The 18,385-nt window shown below is 33.5% G+C and overlaps 1 protein-coding gene across 7 annotated transcripts in view; it reads right to left on the reverse strand.

The window, feature by feature from the left end:
* The window catches only part of LOC144615054 (uncharacterized), a 170,220-nt gene that overhangs the window by 68,046 nt on the left and 83,789 nt on the right, over window positions 1–18,385 (reverse strand). For all 7 annotated transcript variants that reach the window (XR_013553407.2, XR_013553405.2, XR_013553408.2 and 4 more), the window contains one exon: window positions 16,745–16,821. Coding sequence is in view for 2 of the 7 variants with exons in the window: in XM_078441500.2 (XP_078297626.1) it covers window positions 16,745–16,821 (77 nt within the window). In the remaining 5 variants the exon portion in view is untranslated. The remainder of the gene's footprint in view (window positions 1–16,744; window positions 16,822–18,385) is intronic.

Below are 18,385 nucleotides of genomic sequence, written 5' to 3' on the forward strand. Positions count from 1 at the left end.
GAAGAAATTATTAAATACAATAATATTGGAAAATTTTGATTAATAAATATAGCAAGACTACTCCAACATCACAAAAAAAGATGAACTCCTGATAGATTAACTCCTGGTAGACTTAAATACAAAAGCTAAAACTATAAAATGAATGGAAGAAAATATGAAAATATGAGCGGATAGGTAAATGACAGAAAAATACTTCATAATGAAAATTTCTGAACATAAATGATGAGATGATAATTTGACAGTTTATCTCAAAAAAAATATTTTTTTTTGTAGATAGTAAACACTGTCTACATACCCATCAAAAATTTTTTAGGCTTTCATGTACATAGATTGGACAACTGCTTCTTATTTTGGTCAATAGGCTGTATACAAAAGTGATATGTGTTACTTCCAGTCAAAGATACTTCAGAAAACCTATGGTTAAATCATGCTTTCTACTCTCCTTTCCTCTGTATGAGTAAAGGCCATATTTGAAATAGAAGTGCCAACAGATGGAACCTTTTAGAGACTTAAGTCCCCACTCTGAAGGGACTCATAGAGATTGACCAGAACTGCAGCAAACTTTGGATGATATTGTATGTGTTAAGACACTTAGATTTTGAAGACATCTGTTATGAAGTATAGCCTAGTCTATCTTGACTGTTATACTCTTCAACAAAAGACACCCACCATAACCAAAGGCTTGAAGATAATCTCATGTTTGAAACCAAAATAATAATAACTAGAATATACAATGAATTCCTAAAAGTCAACAAGAAAGATATATGAAATCTAATAAAAGCCAGTGAACAAAGGACAGGAATATATAATTCAAAACAGAGAATCACAAATGACTAATAAATATTTGATGCCCTAATTCACTAGGAAGCTTGTCATTGTGATTAAAAAAAAAAAAATGAGAATGCCGAAAATAGAAAAAATGGATGGTACCAAGGATTACTGAGGATAAGGAAATATCAAAGATTTCATATGCCTCTACTGGCAGCCATTATAGAAAGTGCTTTTGTAGAATCAATAAGAGTAACTATGTACATAACTCTGGACCTAGAAATTCCATTCCTAGGTATGTGTTCCCACTTAGTTCCATAACTGCTTCCCATTTGTTTACAGTAAAAGATATCTGGATGGGGCAGATAATTAAAATGTGGGTTAGTTTTTAGAATATCATGTAGTGTTAGAAGTAAACACTTGTTGCTATATAGCAACACAGATAACAAAAAACATAATATTCTGTGAAGAGATAAAAATTTTAGATGTATATATTAATAACATTTATGTCAATCTAAAAAATGTGCCCCCAACACAAAACAATATTGCATACCAAGATACATGTGTATTTAAAGACATATATCAACATAATAGTCGCCTTTCTGAGAGGAAGGAATGGAAGTGTGGCATGAAGATGAAAAAAATAAAATGAAATAAGTGGACATTCCTGATATATATAAATATGATAATGGGGTATGAGCTGGAGTATATGGTTAATTCAACATTATGCAAGGGAAGCCAAAGAGAAATGTGACAAAAGAATAAAAAATGGGTGCTCTGCTCCTCTGCTCACACTCCGTCTCACTCCGTCTCTCAAAAATAAATACATGTAAAAGAATAAAAAATGGGGAAAATGAGAGGACTAGGAAGAGTTTAGAAATTCCCAGCTGTGATCTTCATTAAAATTTCTGATTTTTAGGTTAATGGAAATAATATGAAAAAGAACACATTACAACAAAACTGATTGAAAAGATAAACAAACAAAAAATACCATATTTGACCCACAGTTTTCGTTTAGTATCTGAAGCACAAAAACAAAGTCACTTAAAACTTCTTGTAATTCCATTCAATATCTCTTTTGAATTATCCTCCTACATTATTAAAAGTCATGAAGAAATATTTCTATGGTTTGATATGTCCCTCTTTTTTCTTGTATAATCAGAGCACCAAGAGAAAGTAAAAAAAAAAAAAAAAATTAATCTCATACAAGGTGGACTAGTTTTAAATTTGGCTTTCTTTGGCAAGGCTCATTTGTAGATTTTTTCCTTTCCTAAATATGTTTATAAAAACAGAAGTAAAATAATAAGCAAGTCTTAGTGAGTCCCCCCACACAAAATAAGCTACTTTTCATGGTGATATAAGTAAATACAGTATGAGACAGTAGGTTGGTATAATTTTGTTTAGACATTCAAGGAAATAATCACCACAGGAAGCACAGCTGGAATTAGAGTCCAAGTTTATAAATCCTTGGGTTTTTCCACCGGTATCTAATCATTCAGATTCTTAAACAGTTTGCATACCAAGTGAAAATAAAGAGACAAGCCCATATTTTGTAACTTCTTGAGGATTTAACATTTCTTGTCTGTTGCAGTAAATTTATGACAATTTTCGGAACAATACACAGTGAGATTTGTGATAACGGCCACTAACAAAAGCTTTTATTCTAAACAGTTCGCTAATTTTCAAAAGACTCTTTTGGGCATGAAACTACATACTACCATTTCTTTTCAGCTTTGGGTCAAGAAAGGGTCACCTTATGGGAGTCATTGTTGATTATATGCTAACATTCACCGGAAACAGACTTTGGTTATTTTAGGATCAAGATGACAGCTATATGAAATGATAATGTAGCTATATTGGGAAATGTAATTAAACTGCCTTTCTGTATTGAATGATAATTGCAGTGAGACTGCTCAGTGAAAATCCGATGATGAGACATGGAGGAATTTGAAATGTTACTGACTCCAGTCTTATTTAGAAACAGAAAATTCAACCTGGTCTGGTGGGAAGTATTTAATTTTAAGTCTTAAGTGAACAACCAGTTAAACAGTGTTCTTCCATCTTAACTCAGAAAACTACTATGACAACTGCCTTTCCCCAGACTAGGGAAGTGTTTCTCTTTGTGCAATGCTTGCAGACAACCCCCATGAAATGCTTATAGGCAAGAGGCAAGAAATCAGAGATGTGGTTTCTGCTAAACATCACCCAAAGTGGGCCTGTGCAGCAAGGGAAATGAGCAAAAATGAACAATTGGGACTACATGAAACTAAAAAGCTTCACTACAGTGAAGGAAACCCTCAACAAAGTGAAAAGGCAATCTACCGAATGAGAGAAGATAGTTGCAAATTATATATCTGATAAGGGATTAATATCCAAGAAACAAAGAACTCACACAACTCAACATCAAAAAACCACAAATAATCCGATTAAAAATGAGCAGAGGACCTGAATAGACATTTTTCCCCCAAATAAGACATACAGATGCCAATAGATAGATGAAAATATGTTCAACCTCACTCATCATCAGGGAAATGCAAATCAAAACCACACTGAGATATCACCTTATAACCAGTTAGAATGAGTACTGTCAAAAGACAAGAAATAACAAGTGTTGGCAAGGATGTGAAAAAAGGTGAACCCTTGTGCACTATTGGTGGGAATGTAAATTAGTGCAGCCACTATGGAAACCAGTATGGAGGTTCTCCCCCAAAATGAGAGCTAGAAATACCATATGACCAGTAATTGTATTTCTGTGTATCTACCTAAAGAAAAAAGAAACACTAATTTGAAAAGATATATGAACCCCTATGTTTACTGCAGCCTTATTCATAATCATCAAAATATGGAAGCAACATAAGTGTCCCTCAATAGGTGAATGGACAAAGAAGATGTGGGGTGTGTGTGTGTGTGTGTGTAATGTATGTCATATTACTCAGCCATAAAAAGAATAAAATCTTGCCATTTTTGACAACATAAGTGGACTTAGAGGGTATTACACTAAATGAATAAGTCAGACAGAAAATGACAAATACCATATGATTTTATTTATATGTGTAAACTAAAAAAGAAAATAAATGAACAAACAAACAAAATAAAATAGACTCACAAATACAGAACAAACTGGTGGTTGTCTAAGGGGAGGTTGGGGGAGATGGACAAAATAGGTGAAGGGAACAAAGAGGGGAAAAAATTTTATCAGGAGATATATATATATACACACACACATACATTTGTATATGTATATTAATTTTATCAGGAGATATATGTGTATAATTATGTGTATATATGTATACATATATATGTATATATGTAATCATGTAGACGTATATAAGAATACTATAAGGATTACAAAAATTGTATAGTAGATACAGATATATATACTAAATTTATATATCTGTATCTTCTAGTACAAAAAGCTAAAAAACGAGATATAGATACAAAATGAGATACAGTTAGAGGTATATAAAATATATGTATATAAAATCATTTTGTAGTTTTTATTTATGTAAGAATACCCATATTCATATATATGATACACACACACACACACACAACATATCCACATGTATATCTCTTTTTCATTGCCATTGCATCAAAGTGGATGGTTTTGCTCTGAAGATTTAGGTATTACTCAGTTTACCCTGCATGCTTGTTTATTTTCTGGCAGTCATGTTCTGCTTCTTTCTCAGGATTCTTATAATCTTCATAAACTGGATTACCTCCCTTGCTTCCACAGCTATCATATTTTTTTTTTATTTTCTTCTCTTTTACTTCTAAAGAACTTGTTTAATTATTCCTCAACATCACTGATATAATTTTCTGAGGTGTGATGCTATACTTTCCTTCTTGGTATTACTAGTGCACATTTTAATTTGCTACTGTGTTTTTAGTTACCCCTTTTCTCATTCTATTAACTCATTTTAATCCCATTCTCATCTCAATAAGGCAGTTGCATTTTTAATTCAATTTTTTCCTTTTATATAATGAAGTTTTTATTATTTTATTTTGTTGAAGACACAGCATATATATTTAAGGGGGTTTTTTTGGTAGAAATCCTTTAACATTATGTAACTTCTTCTGCCAACTCAGGTAAAATAATTTACTTTTTGTTGTGGTTGTTGCCTAAATAACTTTTTTCCCTATCTATACTTGAAAAAATGATGACCTATATATGTGTCCAATGTTTGTCCCCTAACATGTACATGTAATCCCCTTGAACCACATCACAAACAAATGAAACACCTTTGCATATACTTTTGTTTTAGAAAATGTCTGTGAGTATAGCTCTCTTGGTCTGGACAGATATTTCTTTCTGCTATTATTTCTTTGTCCTCAGAGTTTAAAGAAGTGAATTTCTGCATAGATAATTTTGATTAGATTATAGCTCTTGTCTAGAAATGGCACAAATAATATAGTAATTGCCAGAGTATACAGCTACTGTAATTCTTTTTGTAAACCTCTGCCTAACCTCACATTCAGGGTGTTCTATCTCTTTCTACCTACAGATATATCCCTGAAGTTTTAGGAAAGGATATAGGATCTCAAGAGTTTTTTCTTTTATTGTATATTTTATCAGTGGGAATTTTTAATAGAATGGAATATTTAATTTTTAAAATAATGTGGTTCTTTCATAGTCACTCTAAAAAATGAGAAAGGGCTACTTTGTCAGCTAAGTAAGGCCTGGTATCGTAAATGTGACCAACATATTTCTAAAAGCTAAAATAGAAATTCACTCATCCTTGAAGTTTCCCAAAGTCATTCTTTGATTTTAAACAATGAATAGTTCTTTGTCTAAGAAAAACAGTATTATTAAATTATCTTCAGTAATTTAAAAAGAAGACTATCTGACTTTCAGGAAGTCCAGAGTAAAATAAAATCATATGAAGTAAACTACACATCTTATAAATACCATATGTGTAGATTCTTTTGACAATGGCTTTTGTTGGTTTGGTATGAAAGTAATAGAACAGGAGCTTGTATCGTTGTCTTAACAGGGAAAGTCTGTAACACTTAACAGAATTAGAGATTCCATTTATTAAATACTATACTTCACCAAAAAAGTGCTCTCGTTATTTTTTTAATTTTTAAAATTTTGTTAATCACGTTATTTTTTAATGATAACACAGTTTAAATAGTAAGAGACCTGGCCAAGATGTTATCGTTGTTGTTGGATTACCATTTGCAGGCACACTGAAAATCCCTTTACCTGTCCACCACACCTGAAGTTCAGCCTTTAATAATATATGCCAACAACAACAGTGAATATAAGACAGATAAAAAAAAAAAAGCTACCTTTCTTTCATCTGTGTATAAGTTAATGAATCACATTGTCTCCAATGTAGGGAAACTCAGCATTGAGGCTCTGGAGGTAAATTGTATTTCATATCTTAGGTTATGAACATTTTTAATGTCCACATTAATTATTGGTCAGAAGGGCCAGCCCTAAGACAGTAAAGTTGACAAAATTTGTCACTGAACTCCTCCTTTCTTGACTTTTTCTGAGGTCTTCTTTTATTTCTTAAATATTTATTTATTTGAGAGAACGGGAGAGAACGCATGTGCATACAGGGGAGGAGCAGAGAGAGAGGGAGAGAGACAAACCCAAGCAGGCTCCACATTCTCAGCTGAGAGCACAACGCTGGGCTCAATCTCACAAATCATGAGATCATGACCTGAGCAGAAATTGAGTCAGATGCTTAGTGGACTGAGCCACCCAGGTGCCCCTGAACTCTTCTTTTATTGTAGCCATACTCCAGGGACTGAGTATTTCAAAATTTCCATTTCTCTAATTCTGTCTTCAGAAAAGAATATTTAACAATGAAGTCAATATTAACATCATAGTGTGAATTACTTCAATGATAATTTTCCACATTCCCACAGTCATTCACCAGGGATGTTGGTAAGAGTTAGATGTGTTACACAGGACAGACTGGAATAAAGCAGACCTGGGTTAAGATTTAACCTTTTATTTTAATAGGATGAAATTTACAAATGAATTAAGTTTACCCATCCTCAAATTCTTAATTTGATAATTTCCATATTTATTATTTTGAAAATTCAATGATGAAACAATGCAAGGGGAAGAATTTGTTACTTATAGACACTCAATATTATTTATTTTTAAATGACTTGTAACTTTAGAACTAGAAAACATGAGATGAGAGTATTTGAGGCAAGTAGGCAATTATATAGTCTGTTTATGTGTAGAGGCACTGTCACTTTTAAAACTGGTAATCATAAGCAATTAACTCCTCCCATTGAAAATAAGTGACAAAAATCTATCAGTTCAGGAGTTAGGTTATCTTTTTTTTATCAATTAGATATTATATACATCATCATATTATAAGTTCTTCACAAGAGGATGCTAGATTGAACTAGATCAGCAGTTTTAAAATATTTTAAATCCTTTTTAAAAAAATATGAAATACTATCTGTAATCACTTATCTAAAGCTGATAAGTAAATGGCTGGGTAATTTGGGGGGGTTCACTATTAGATCACCATATGGCCCATGAGTTCCTTTCATGGAAAATACTTTGAGCCTTCCATATAAAATAGTAGAAAATGACAGGAGTAGACAATGGAGTGGGGGGGAAACACAAATAACCATACATTTTACATACTTTGGTTCTTATTTTCTCAGGTCACCATTTTCTTCTTTATCATGACAATAATTATAAGTAATTAAAAACAGTAACAACAAGCCAAGCACTAGGCCTTATATGCTTTAATTCTGGTTATCACAAAACTGTAAATAAAAAAATAAAAAATAAAAAAAATAAAAAATAAAAAATAAAAAAATAAAAGTAAATAATATTAAAACCTTTATTATTATTACTAACGAAGAGATGTGATCACTGCAAATTTTATTCAAGCCACTATTCACAAGTTATTACAATAGATATAAGCGTACATTCTGTGATCTGCATTGGTTTTTACATAGTGGAATAATTTTATCAAATTTGTAGATACTTTAAAGTATTTAGTTCTTCAGCATTTCCTCCAAAACCATAACCCTTCAAAAATGCTTATATTGCTACTTTTTTATTTTTCAATTCTAGGCATTTTATACCTCAGTGGTCCTCAAACATTTTCATTTCAGGGTGCCACTCTTGAAATTTAAGGAGGACCTCCAAAACCTTTTCTTTATGTGGGTTATGCCTATTTATATTCACCATACTATAAATAAAAACGGAAACTTTTAAAAAAATTCAATTTTAATATAACAAAAAAGTTACAAATAAGTATAAATAACATTTTATAAATATAAATAAGTATAAATAACAGTTTAAATGTTTTTTGTAAAACAAAAGTCTTTACTGAGAAGAACGGCATTACTTTACATTTTTGCAAATCTCTTAATGTCTACTTAACAGATAACTGGATTCTCATATCTACTTTGCACTCAGTCATACGTTGTTTTGGTTGAAGTACATAAAGAAAATTGAGCCTTACACAGTATGTACTTGGGAAAGAGAATTTTATCAAATAATCGTGGTTATTTTTATTTATTTATATTCAATCAAAACTAGACAATGGCAGTTTCTTAATGGATAGCTGCAATGTAGAATCTAAACCATATCAATGAACTTTTACACTGAAGTCTACTGGTTTATCTTGCACCTTGAATGGATATTTTATCTATGGATGGGTTATTTTGTAACATGCATGCATTGCTCATTTGGAAATATTGCTTCACTATCTTATGCAGGTTATCCAATGTTGACACATTTCCTCATTTAATATAAAAAATTCACATTCATAAATACTACCAGTGATCTCACAAGAGAAGTCTTTACGTGTGGGGAAGTTATCAAGTCACATAAAAGTAATCTAAAATTTTAATCTTCATCTGAAAGTTAAAATTTCATCATGGCAATAAATACTGTCTGTTGTTTTCCTGGAAATAACAGGCTTACTTCATTTATTTTCAAGAAATGTCTATCAAATATGCAGTTATGAATAACCTTGTTTGTCTGGCAGTTTTTCATTTCAGTAAAAATGGTATTCCATGTAAAAAGTTTAGATCACAACTTATTTGCCTAGGTACTTTTTCTCATGTTCTGAGGATGTACATGCTGGATATGATATGGTAAAGTTGGTGCAGCCACAGGAGGAATGGGGATGAGGCATGGAAGGAAGTTTATTATACTCACAAGGCTCAGAGAAGGTGGACACTGAATGCCACACAGAACCACAGAGGAAGACACTAGAGTGGTCAGGAGGCAGAAGGGCAAGAAGGAAAGGGACCAAGGCATTCAACGGAGTTTACAGGGGAAAAGCAAGGCAAGGTAAACAGTTTAAAACTGGCTAGTTTGAATAATTTCGGCAGGCTCTAAGCTATAGGGGGTACCTGACACCAGGTTACCTGGTCCTTGGCTCTAGGATGATTATGGCAGAGGAACATGGCCTCCTGGGGTGTACAGGCCAGATAAAGGAGAAAGAGCTCCGGATTGGTTAGTTTGCGTATAAAAAGCATGATCTTTGCTGAGTCCTTTGCTATTATTTCTAAGAACTGGCTACCCTCTGGAGGGTCAGTCTCTTCCCTCCTCAGCCAGAAAAGTTTTCTTAAGATGTCAAAACATTATGGGGCACCTGGATGGCTCAGTTGGTTAAGCGTCTGACTTCATTTCAGGTCATGATCTCAGAGTTGGTGAGTTTGAGCCCCACTTCGGGCTCTGTGCTGATAGCTCAGAGCCTGGAGCCTGCTTTGGACTCTGTGTCTCCCTCTCTGTCTGCCCCTCCCCAGCTCGTTCTCTCTCTCTCTCTCTCTCTCTCTCTCTCTCTCTCTCAAAAATAAACAAAACATTAAAAAAAGATGTTAGTACATTACAATAAACAAAATTTTAATGCTGTGCTCTATATCTCAAAAGAACAGTTATAACCAGCATGCAGAGAAGTGCTTTTGTATACTTATCATTTAATCATATAGAATACTAAAAAATGTGTCCCCAAGGTCATGATTTAATAAATATTTTTTGCTTCATCAAGAAGATCATTAAATAATGTATATTCTTTAATTCCGTTAATTCCTGGTCATCAAGTAGATAATGACTAGCACATTTTGGTGCTACTGCCTTGATGTGTGCTTATGCATTAGCAGTTTTAGGCACCACTGTTTTGTACCAGTGGTATATGGTCAGTGCACTGTGCAATAGGCAAATAACACTAACCATTATCTAAAAATAGTTTTGAATTTACATTCTCCACTGAGAGTGTCTCTGGGACCCCCAGAATCCAACACCACACTCAGAAAATTACTCATCTATCCTTCCATTATGGAAGAGACACTTGTAGATTATTTTATGTACCCACACACACATAACCTCTACCAATAGCTTTCAATTTCTATTTCCCTCATCATCTCAGAATAAATACATCAGTATCAAAGTTTCTGTTCTCCCCCAAATTAAAACTTACGTAGTTTTTGTTTCTTTTGTATTGCTTTTTTTAAAGTAATTATTGCCTTAGGTGCATATTCTCTATCAGCTGTGTAAATCTCTTTTTGCTACATTTAAACATAATAGCAATTCTAGCAACTTCATCCTCTTAAAGAAATCTCTTTAGAAACTTCTAATCTGCTCCAAATGTAATTTGTTAAGTTCCATGTTTCATGTAGAAATTGTCAACCTGTAATTGCCATTCACCGTTACCTTGGAAATAACCTTTCTATTCTCTTTTTGATTCCCCTGTTTCCTGTGTCGTGCATCTGTTAGTTTGCTCTCTTATTTTATTGGAGTATATACTCCAATTGCTTCCTAAGAATAGAGGCAAGTGATAAAAAAGTTTTAGACCTTGGAAGACCACAAATTATGAGGTACATCTCATGATAAAATGTTAATTTTTCTGGCTATAGAATTCTAGATTGAAAATATCTTTCTCAGGATTCGGAAAACATCTCCCTGATGCCACCTACTTCTCAGGTTTGTGTTGACAGATTCTGCTGTTATTTTGATTCTTTATTCTTTCCTTGTTGCATCTTTTGGGACTTTCTTTTTGTTCCTAATAATGGGAAGTATTGTGATAATATGCCTTGGTTAGTCTTCTATTTTCCATTTTGCTGAGAACTCAGGATGCTATTTCAGTCCTGGGATATATTTTTGAATCTTTTTGTTGATGATGTGATCTCTTCCATTTTATCTGTTCTATTTTTCTGAAACTACTATTATTTTGATATTGGATCACCTGGAATAGTACTTTAATTTTACTATATATTTCTCTCTAATATATTTTTTTTCATTTTGTTCTCCTTTTTTCTTAAATCTACTCAATTTTAACTTCAACACTTCCACTGATATTTTTGTGTATGCTATCATATTTGTAATATCCAAGAGCTCTTCTAAATTCTCTGAATGATTTACTTAAAATTGTCTCCTTATCTTATGAAAGCACAGTCTTGCCATACTGCTCAGAATATTAATTTTGTTCATTCTTCTTTCATATTCTCTATTTCCTCTATATAACTGGTTATTACTTGTTTTAGCTTTTAGCCTCTGTCTTTTTATTACATATTATCCTTTATATGGTCAGTCTCTATTAATATCATGGGCTAAAAACAGATTACCTCAATATGTGTGATGAAGCTTTGTTGTCAGTCAGCTTTAGAGTAGGATAACCTATTTGGGTCGTGTTTTTAAGGAACTGCTTTTGCCAGTATCTTCACTTCTTTTAAAAAAAAAAATTTAACATTTATTTATTTTTGAGACAGAGAGAGACAGAGCATGAATGGGGAGGGTCAGAGAGAGAGGGAGACATAGAATCTGAAACAGGCTCCAGGCTCTGAGCAGTCAGCACAGAGCCCGACGCAGGGCTCGAACTCACGGACCATGAGATCATGACCTGAGCGGAAGTCGGACGCTTAACTGACTGAGCCACCTAGGCACCCCAGTATCTTCACTTCTTATCTTTGGGCTTTCAGGTACCTGCAAAGTTTTCTCCAATTGCCTACCTGCAGGGAATAATTTGCCTGCTAGTAAACTGAACCAGATGTAGTAAGAAAGAAAAGATCTCAGTGTTCAGTATGTGACATTCGCTTAATCTTGTTTTCAATACAGCATATCCAGCCTCCATTGTAACTGGAATCCTTCAATATGCAGATTGTCTCTTTGGCAGTCTCCTGAGAATAACCTGCATACTTCATCCTGAATATAGGTTGAGACAGGCCACCCATCTAGATGAGCAGAGCATGGAAGGATCTGGAAAATAACTTCTACTAGGTCAGCAGGTTTTGGTGTCATTTAACTTCCTGGTTTACAACACTGGTTTTAGTTTATATATATATATGTGTGTGTGTGTGTGTGTGTGTGTGTGTATATGTATACATATATATATATATACACATATATATATAATGCATTTTTTGAATCTAATAAGTTACTTATCCTTCACTGATCTGTTTCTGTCTTCTAAAAGTGGGTTGCTACTGCATAGTCTCCTCCTTGTCTTTGTGTTTTTCTGTTTTGTAAAAATTCCTTTATAAGGGTCTCTGGAGGGAGTTGAGGGCAATGTTTCCATTACATCTACCGTGTCATCCAATAGCCAGTTTATATTCTTATGTTGTGTGTGTGTGTGCGTGTGTGTGTGTGTGTGCATGCATTTAGGTGATTTTTAAATAAATTTTTATTATACCATACACATAGAAGAGTGCATAAATCATAATGTACATGAACATAACCAAAGAGCTAGAACATTACTTGCACACAGTAGCATCTTTCATGCCTTCAACCCAGAGAGGTCACCATTATTCTAATAAACCATAAATCCATGTTGCCCGTTTCTGAACTTTTTATAACTAGATTCACACAGTGTATATTCAATTTCATGCAGCTTTTTTTACTCAGTTATTTTTGTGAGAATCTTTCATATCATGAGCTATAACAAAAGTCTGTAGATTTTAAATTACTGTACAATAATCCTATTGTTAAATTCTCCAGTTGTAGTCCTAATGATAGCTTTTGGAGTTGTTTCCACGTGTGGAATAATACAAATAATGCTATGAAAATTTCTGTTCATGACTTTCTGGTGCACATGAAATTACATTTTTGTGGCTATATACCCATAAATAAAGTACCTGCATCATAGGTGATGTGTATTTTAATCCACTGTTTTTTAAATAAATTTTCATTGTTTACAAGAATAGCCAGTAATTAAGATTACATGATCATAATCCCAAGTTAATTACAAGTTCAGTTGTTCTTTTCTCTCCCTTATTTTGCTCATCTTGCCAGGTGAACTATATATAGACAAGAAACAGTGTAGAGAACAATGGTGTAAAGAAATGAAAGATAGCTGATCAGTCTGAGTAAAGCAGAGAATTCTTCTCAAAAAAGTACACAGAAATGAGATGAGAAAACATAATTTGCTGTTACAGTTTTAATGTCTTTGAGTGCTTGCTAAATTAAATACTTTGACATATGCCAGCTAAGGTTTATTGGAGGCTTATTCCCTAAGGAGTAATAGGATTAAAAAGTATTTTGGCAAAATATTTGTGCGTTCATATCCAAGACGTATTACGAAGGATAATATCTTAATATCAGAAAATGTATATGTTAAAATTCTTGCAAATAGTCTAAAAACTACTTTCTATAAAAATATCATGTGGCATCCAGGTGGCTCAATCAGTTAAGTGTCTGACTTCAGCCCAGGTCATGAATTCATGGTTTGTGGGTTGAAGCCCCACATCAGGCTCTGTGCTGACAGCTCAGAGCCTGGAGCCTGCTTCGGATTCTGTGTCTCCCTCTATCTCTGCCCCTCCCCTCATCATGCTTTGTCTCTCTCTGTATCTCAAAAATAAATAAACATTGAAAAAAAATTTAAATAAAAAAATCATTATGTGGATCAAATTCATAGAATTCTCTACTCCCTTTATTTAGGAAAGCTCTTTATAAAAGTCTACCATAGTAGGTGAACTTGGTCTTAGTGATGAGATATTCTGCAAAAGTTGATATGTTAATATAAACTTCTTTGCCAATGAATATTTGTTTTGTGTATTTTGATCAAAGAGTTGGTACTTTTTACTTGAGCTATATAATAATTTTTAATTTCAATAAAGTCCAAATAAAACTGCAGTAAATAAATTTACACATAGTTTCCCAATTATTTTATTCATTTATAAGATACTGGATGATAATATTTCTAGGTAGGCATTACATAAGGCTTGTATGTGTGGCGAGTGTGTGTTATATGCTGAATTACATTCTTCCAAAATTTGTACGTTGAATGTCTAATCACCAGTACTTCAGAATATGACTATATTTTGAGAAGGAATTTTTAAAGAGGCATTTAAGTTAAAATGAGACTATTACGGCAGGTCTAATCCATTCTGACTGGTGTCCTTATAAGAATAGGAAATTTGGATACATATAGAGACACATAGGATGCTTATGTACACAGCAAGAAGGTGGCCATCTGAAAGCCAAGGAGAGAGGCCTCAAAAGAAACCAAACCTGATAACAGTTTGATCTTGGGATTCCAGCATATAGGTTCTCTTAAACAGATATGTAACACATAGATGAAAACTTTATCATGGAGTACAAAAGGGTGTTAGCTATGTGAAAATGTGGGTTAAAATCCAACTTTTTCCTGTTCCTGTGTTTCAATTATTATTATTATATAAGCTTCATGGAGAATTTAATTTGTTAATGTGTTTTGTGGTTCCAGTATTAAAACTCACCAAATAATTTGTTGAGGCACATTTCATGAGAGTAGTATGACTGTCTGCTAAAAGTAGAAAGAAGCATCTTGAAAACTCCAGATGTTCAATTACATATTTGTAAAACCTCATATTTAGCATTTCAACTACAGTGATCTACAAAATGAAATTCCTATGTTCACTTTGGATACTTCCTGATACAAAAAATGTCAAGCCTTAGAAAAAGAAACAGATACAACCATAAGCACTTTGGAAACATTTTTGGAGAGCCCAGTTTAACAAAACTAAAACCTCTAGTAACCTGGGAATTGAAAAGAGTTTCATTGAACTATTAAATAAAGAATGTCAGAAATGCTTGTATAGTGATTCGCTACATCTCTATTACATGGAAAATAGAGTACTTTTATTTCACTTTGTGGAAAGAAATTTTTAACAAATAAGATTTCCAAATAAAGCTACATCAGGATAGATAGAAGTTAAGCATATTTCATCATGTTTCACTATTATAAAAAGCAAATTAATTAGTATAAGATATCTTCTCTAAAAGGCAGAAATATACTTTAAAAAGCATCTTCACACTCTGGGATATTGATTGGAATGTATCTAGTGTTAGTAAATACAAGTAGTTCGAGTACTCAGTACATACAGGGCTAGTTTCCTAACGGCAGAACTCAAACTTAGAAGCAGAATTCTTTCCCCAATCTTCCTCATATGCAACCAACTGATCCACAGTAGGTTCTGAAACTTAGAGCCACAGCCCTTTACACTAATTTTATGTTCCTTTGCTGTTGTTCCTTCTGCTTATATATCATTCCCCCTGCTCCATCTCAGTAGCATCAAAACTCTATCATTTTTTTTATAACCTACTGTTCAATATCTAGGAGGAAGAAATTATACTTTAGTATACTGACTTAAAACTGATAATAAGACCAAAATACATAAATTTTCACATTCTTTATGAATTTTTATTACCTCAGTTTGTGTTAAAATATATACTTCTTCTAATGCACCATATTGTCTCATTAACTAAAACCTACCTTTTTCAACTCCATTTGCTTTCCTTTTGAAAGTGGGACACTGCTTTGCTCATTATTTGCAATATCATAAAGAACATTTGGGATATTTTAACATCCCTCTGGTTTCACAGTGTCTGCCAACTAATATTCCTCCCACAAAATCTCAAGTATATCTCTCTCTTCCTATCCTTGTCACAATTATCTATAAACTTTAGACTCATAATTTGTTATTTTGGAAGGATTGTGGTGCCTGACCCAGTTTCTTCTCAACTTCGTTAGTTACCATCATCAGAATATCAATCTGAATGACATCACCATCACAGATAGCTATAGAGTTAGATTCTATAATGTAATGTCTGTTTTTTGTCTTTTATCGTCTCTCTACTTTGGTAGGCCTTCTTCATATGGCCACACACTGGATGAAGAATTTCACACTCTCTCTCACACACTGTATTTAAGAATTTATTCACAACAGCCTTCTTTTATCTCCCTTTCAGTCATTGCACTGAATTCAAATTTCGAACACAAGAAATTCATTATCTCTTTTTAAGTCCCATGGTCATTCTCCAGTTCCTTCTTCATGCTTTCAATTGCTTTTTTTTTCCTTTTTTGGGTGGCTCAGCTCTACACCAGAACTTCATATCCCCATGACCTTCCACTGCACTTGTTCTTGCCAATTACTAACTGTGGTTCAAACCAATGGTCTATCTGCATTATCTGGATAAAATTACATAACCTGAAAAAACTGATAGTTTCCAACCTCAAATAGACCCTCAACTGTTACTTGGTGGTCTTTCCACTAATTTCCAGTTGGACGAATTTTCTGTTTTCCTATGTGGTTAGTGTTGGCCATTTCCTTTCACTCAGCCAAGCAAAACCAAACCAAACAAACAACATAAACTGTCTCATAAAAAAATAAACATGAGACATGCTCAAACATAACTATAGGGTCACAATTCCTAGCATCTTTCTTTATAGTCTCAGAGGAAGATGTGCTCTCTTGCAAACCACAGTAATCCTATCCATTTGTGTCATTGCCCAGAACCCCCTCCATTCCTCTGAAACGTGCAACCTTGTTATCCTTTTCCTTTCTCACCCTTACCACTTGCTCCTTTCAGTCATCCAAAAAATATGTTAAAATATTCCTATTCAAAAAGTATATTAATATTTAAAATTCTCCCTTAAATGAGGTAAAGTGGAGAAACATGACAAACCCTACTTCAGCCTGGTGACCAAGGTCGGCCTCAACACCTATAAATCATGTTGACATTGTGTAACCTTGATATGATGTAATAAAAGTGACACATTACCTTGTGATCTACCTTCCTCAAATCTGTAATCCAAGCGTAATCATGAGAAACTGTACTCCTCAAAACTGCAAGTTCATCTAAAATAAGGAAAGTCAGAGAAATTGTCAGTCAAGAAGAAGCTAAAGAGAATTCACAAATATAATGTGGTATCCTGGGTGAGATCTTAGAACAGAAAAGGACATTAGTAAAAACCAAGGAAATCTGAATAAATTACAGACTTTATTTAGTAAAAACATATCAATATTGTTTTGTTAATTGTAATGAACTATCACAATGTAAGATATTAATAACAGATTAAACTGTGTACAGGGATCATATGGGAATTCTCTGTACTATCTGCTCAAATTTTTTGTAACCCTAAAATTGTTCTAAAAAATTAAACTGTTACTAAAACTGAAACAAAAATGGTAGCCCAGGAGTTATTCCATGTAGAGGGAGGTGAAACAATCACCCATATTAATAATAAAGCTCATATTCGCATTAACAATTGCAGCTTAAATGTGTGTCCATAAAAGGTCTCCTGATTCGAAACTCCAGAATTTGTCAGAATAATGAACAAAGTGAAGGTTTAAATGGAAAAATCCAGACTTCCCCACACTGAGGTACTTCTGTAAAACATACAATATGGAAGGACAGGGCTGAGCAGACCAGCCGTCAAGAGTTAGGAAAACAGAAAGTGGTGTGATCTGCACATGCAAGTTTCTGTTCTCAAAAATGCTACTGGAATTTAAGAGAAGAGGATGGAATGAAGCAGCTCAGCAGAGGGCAGGATCATAGCTAATCAAGGTCTCTTGGCACAGAAACAAAAGAGAGGGATTTCCTTCTAAGATACAGAAGGCTAGTTCCAGGAAAAAGTCTTGTAACATGTCTCAGTTACAAGTGATGGATATATATATATATATATATATATATATATATATATATATACACACACATATATATAGTGCATCTTCAACACGGGCAACTTATATGTCATTGCTTAGAGGGCTGAGAGCTCATTTGCAATGAGTCAGCAAAGTGAAAATTACCATCAAGACATCATCAACTTTGGAATACAAAGAATAGGACAAATACAATAAAAACTTTTGGAAAATGGACTTTTATCTATTTTTAATAATTTATTAAAGAATAATTTTTTTTTTTAAGTAAGCTCTATGTCCAATGTGGGGCTTGAACTCATGACATCAAAATCATGAGTCACATGCTCTACCAACTGAGCCAGCCAGGTGCCCCACAAAACAGACTTTAAAATAGTAAGTTCACTTCTGCCTCGTTATTCCTAATTAAACTTTTAGGAACTATGAATTGACTGATCAAAACAAACCAATTGTTCTCACTTATCAATGTCAACTATTTGACAGATAACTTGATTTAATTCCTTTTTTTTTTACATTTATTTATTTTTTGAGAGACATAGACAGAGCACAAGTTGGGGAGGGGCAGAGAGAGGAGACACAGAATCCAAAGCAGGCTCCAGGCTCCGAGCTGTCAGCACAGAGCTTGACGCGGGGCTTGAACTCACAAGCTGCGAGATCATGACCTGAGCTGAAGTCGGACACTTAACCGACTGAGCCACCCAGATACCCAACTTAATTTAATTCTTTAGCAGAATAGTTTTTTCATATCTGGCAGTATTAGCAA

This window comes from Panthera onca, chromosome F2 (assembly GCF_046562875.1).
Source record: "Panthera onca isolate mPanOnc1 chromosome F2, mPanOnc1 haplotype 2, whole genome shotgun sequence".
Classification (NCBI taxonomy): Eukaryota; Metazoa; Chordata; class Mammalia; order Carnivora; family Felidae; genus Panthera; species Panthera onca.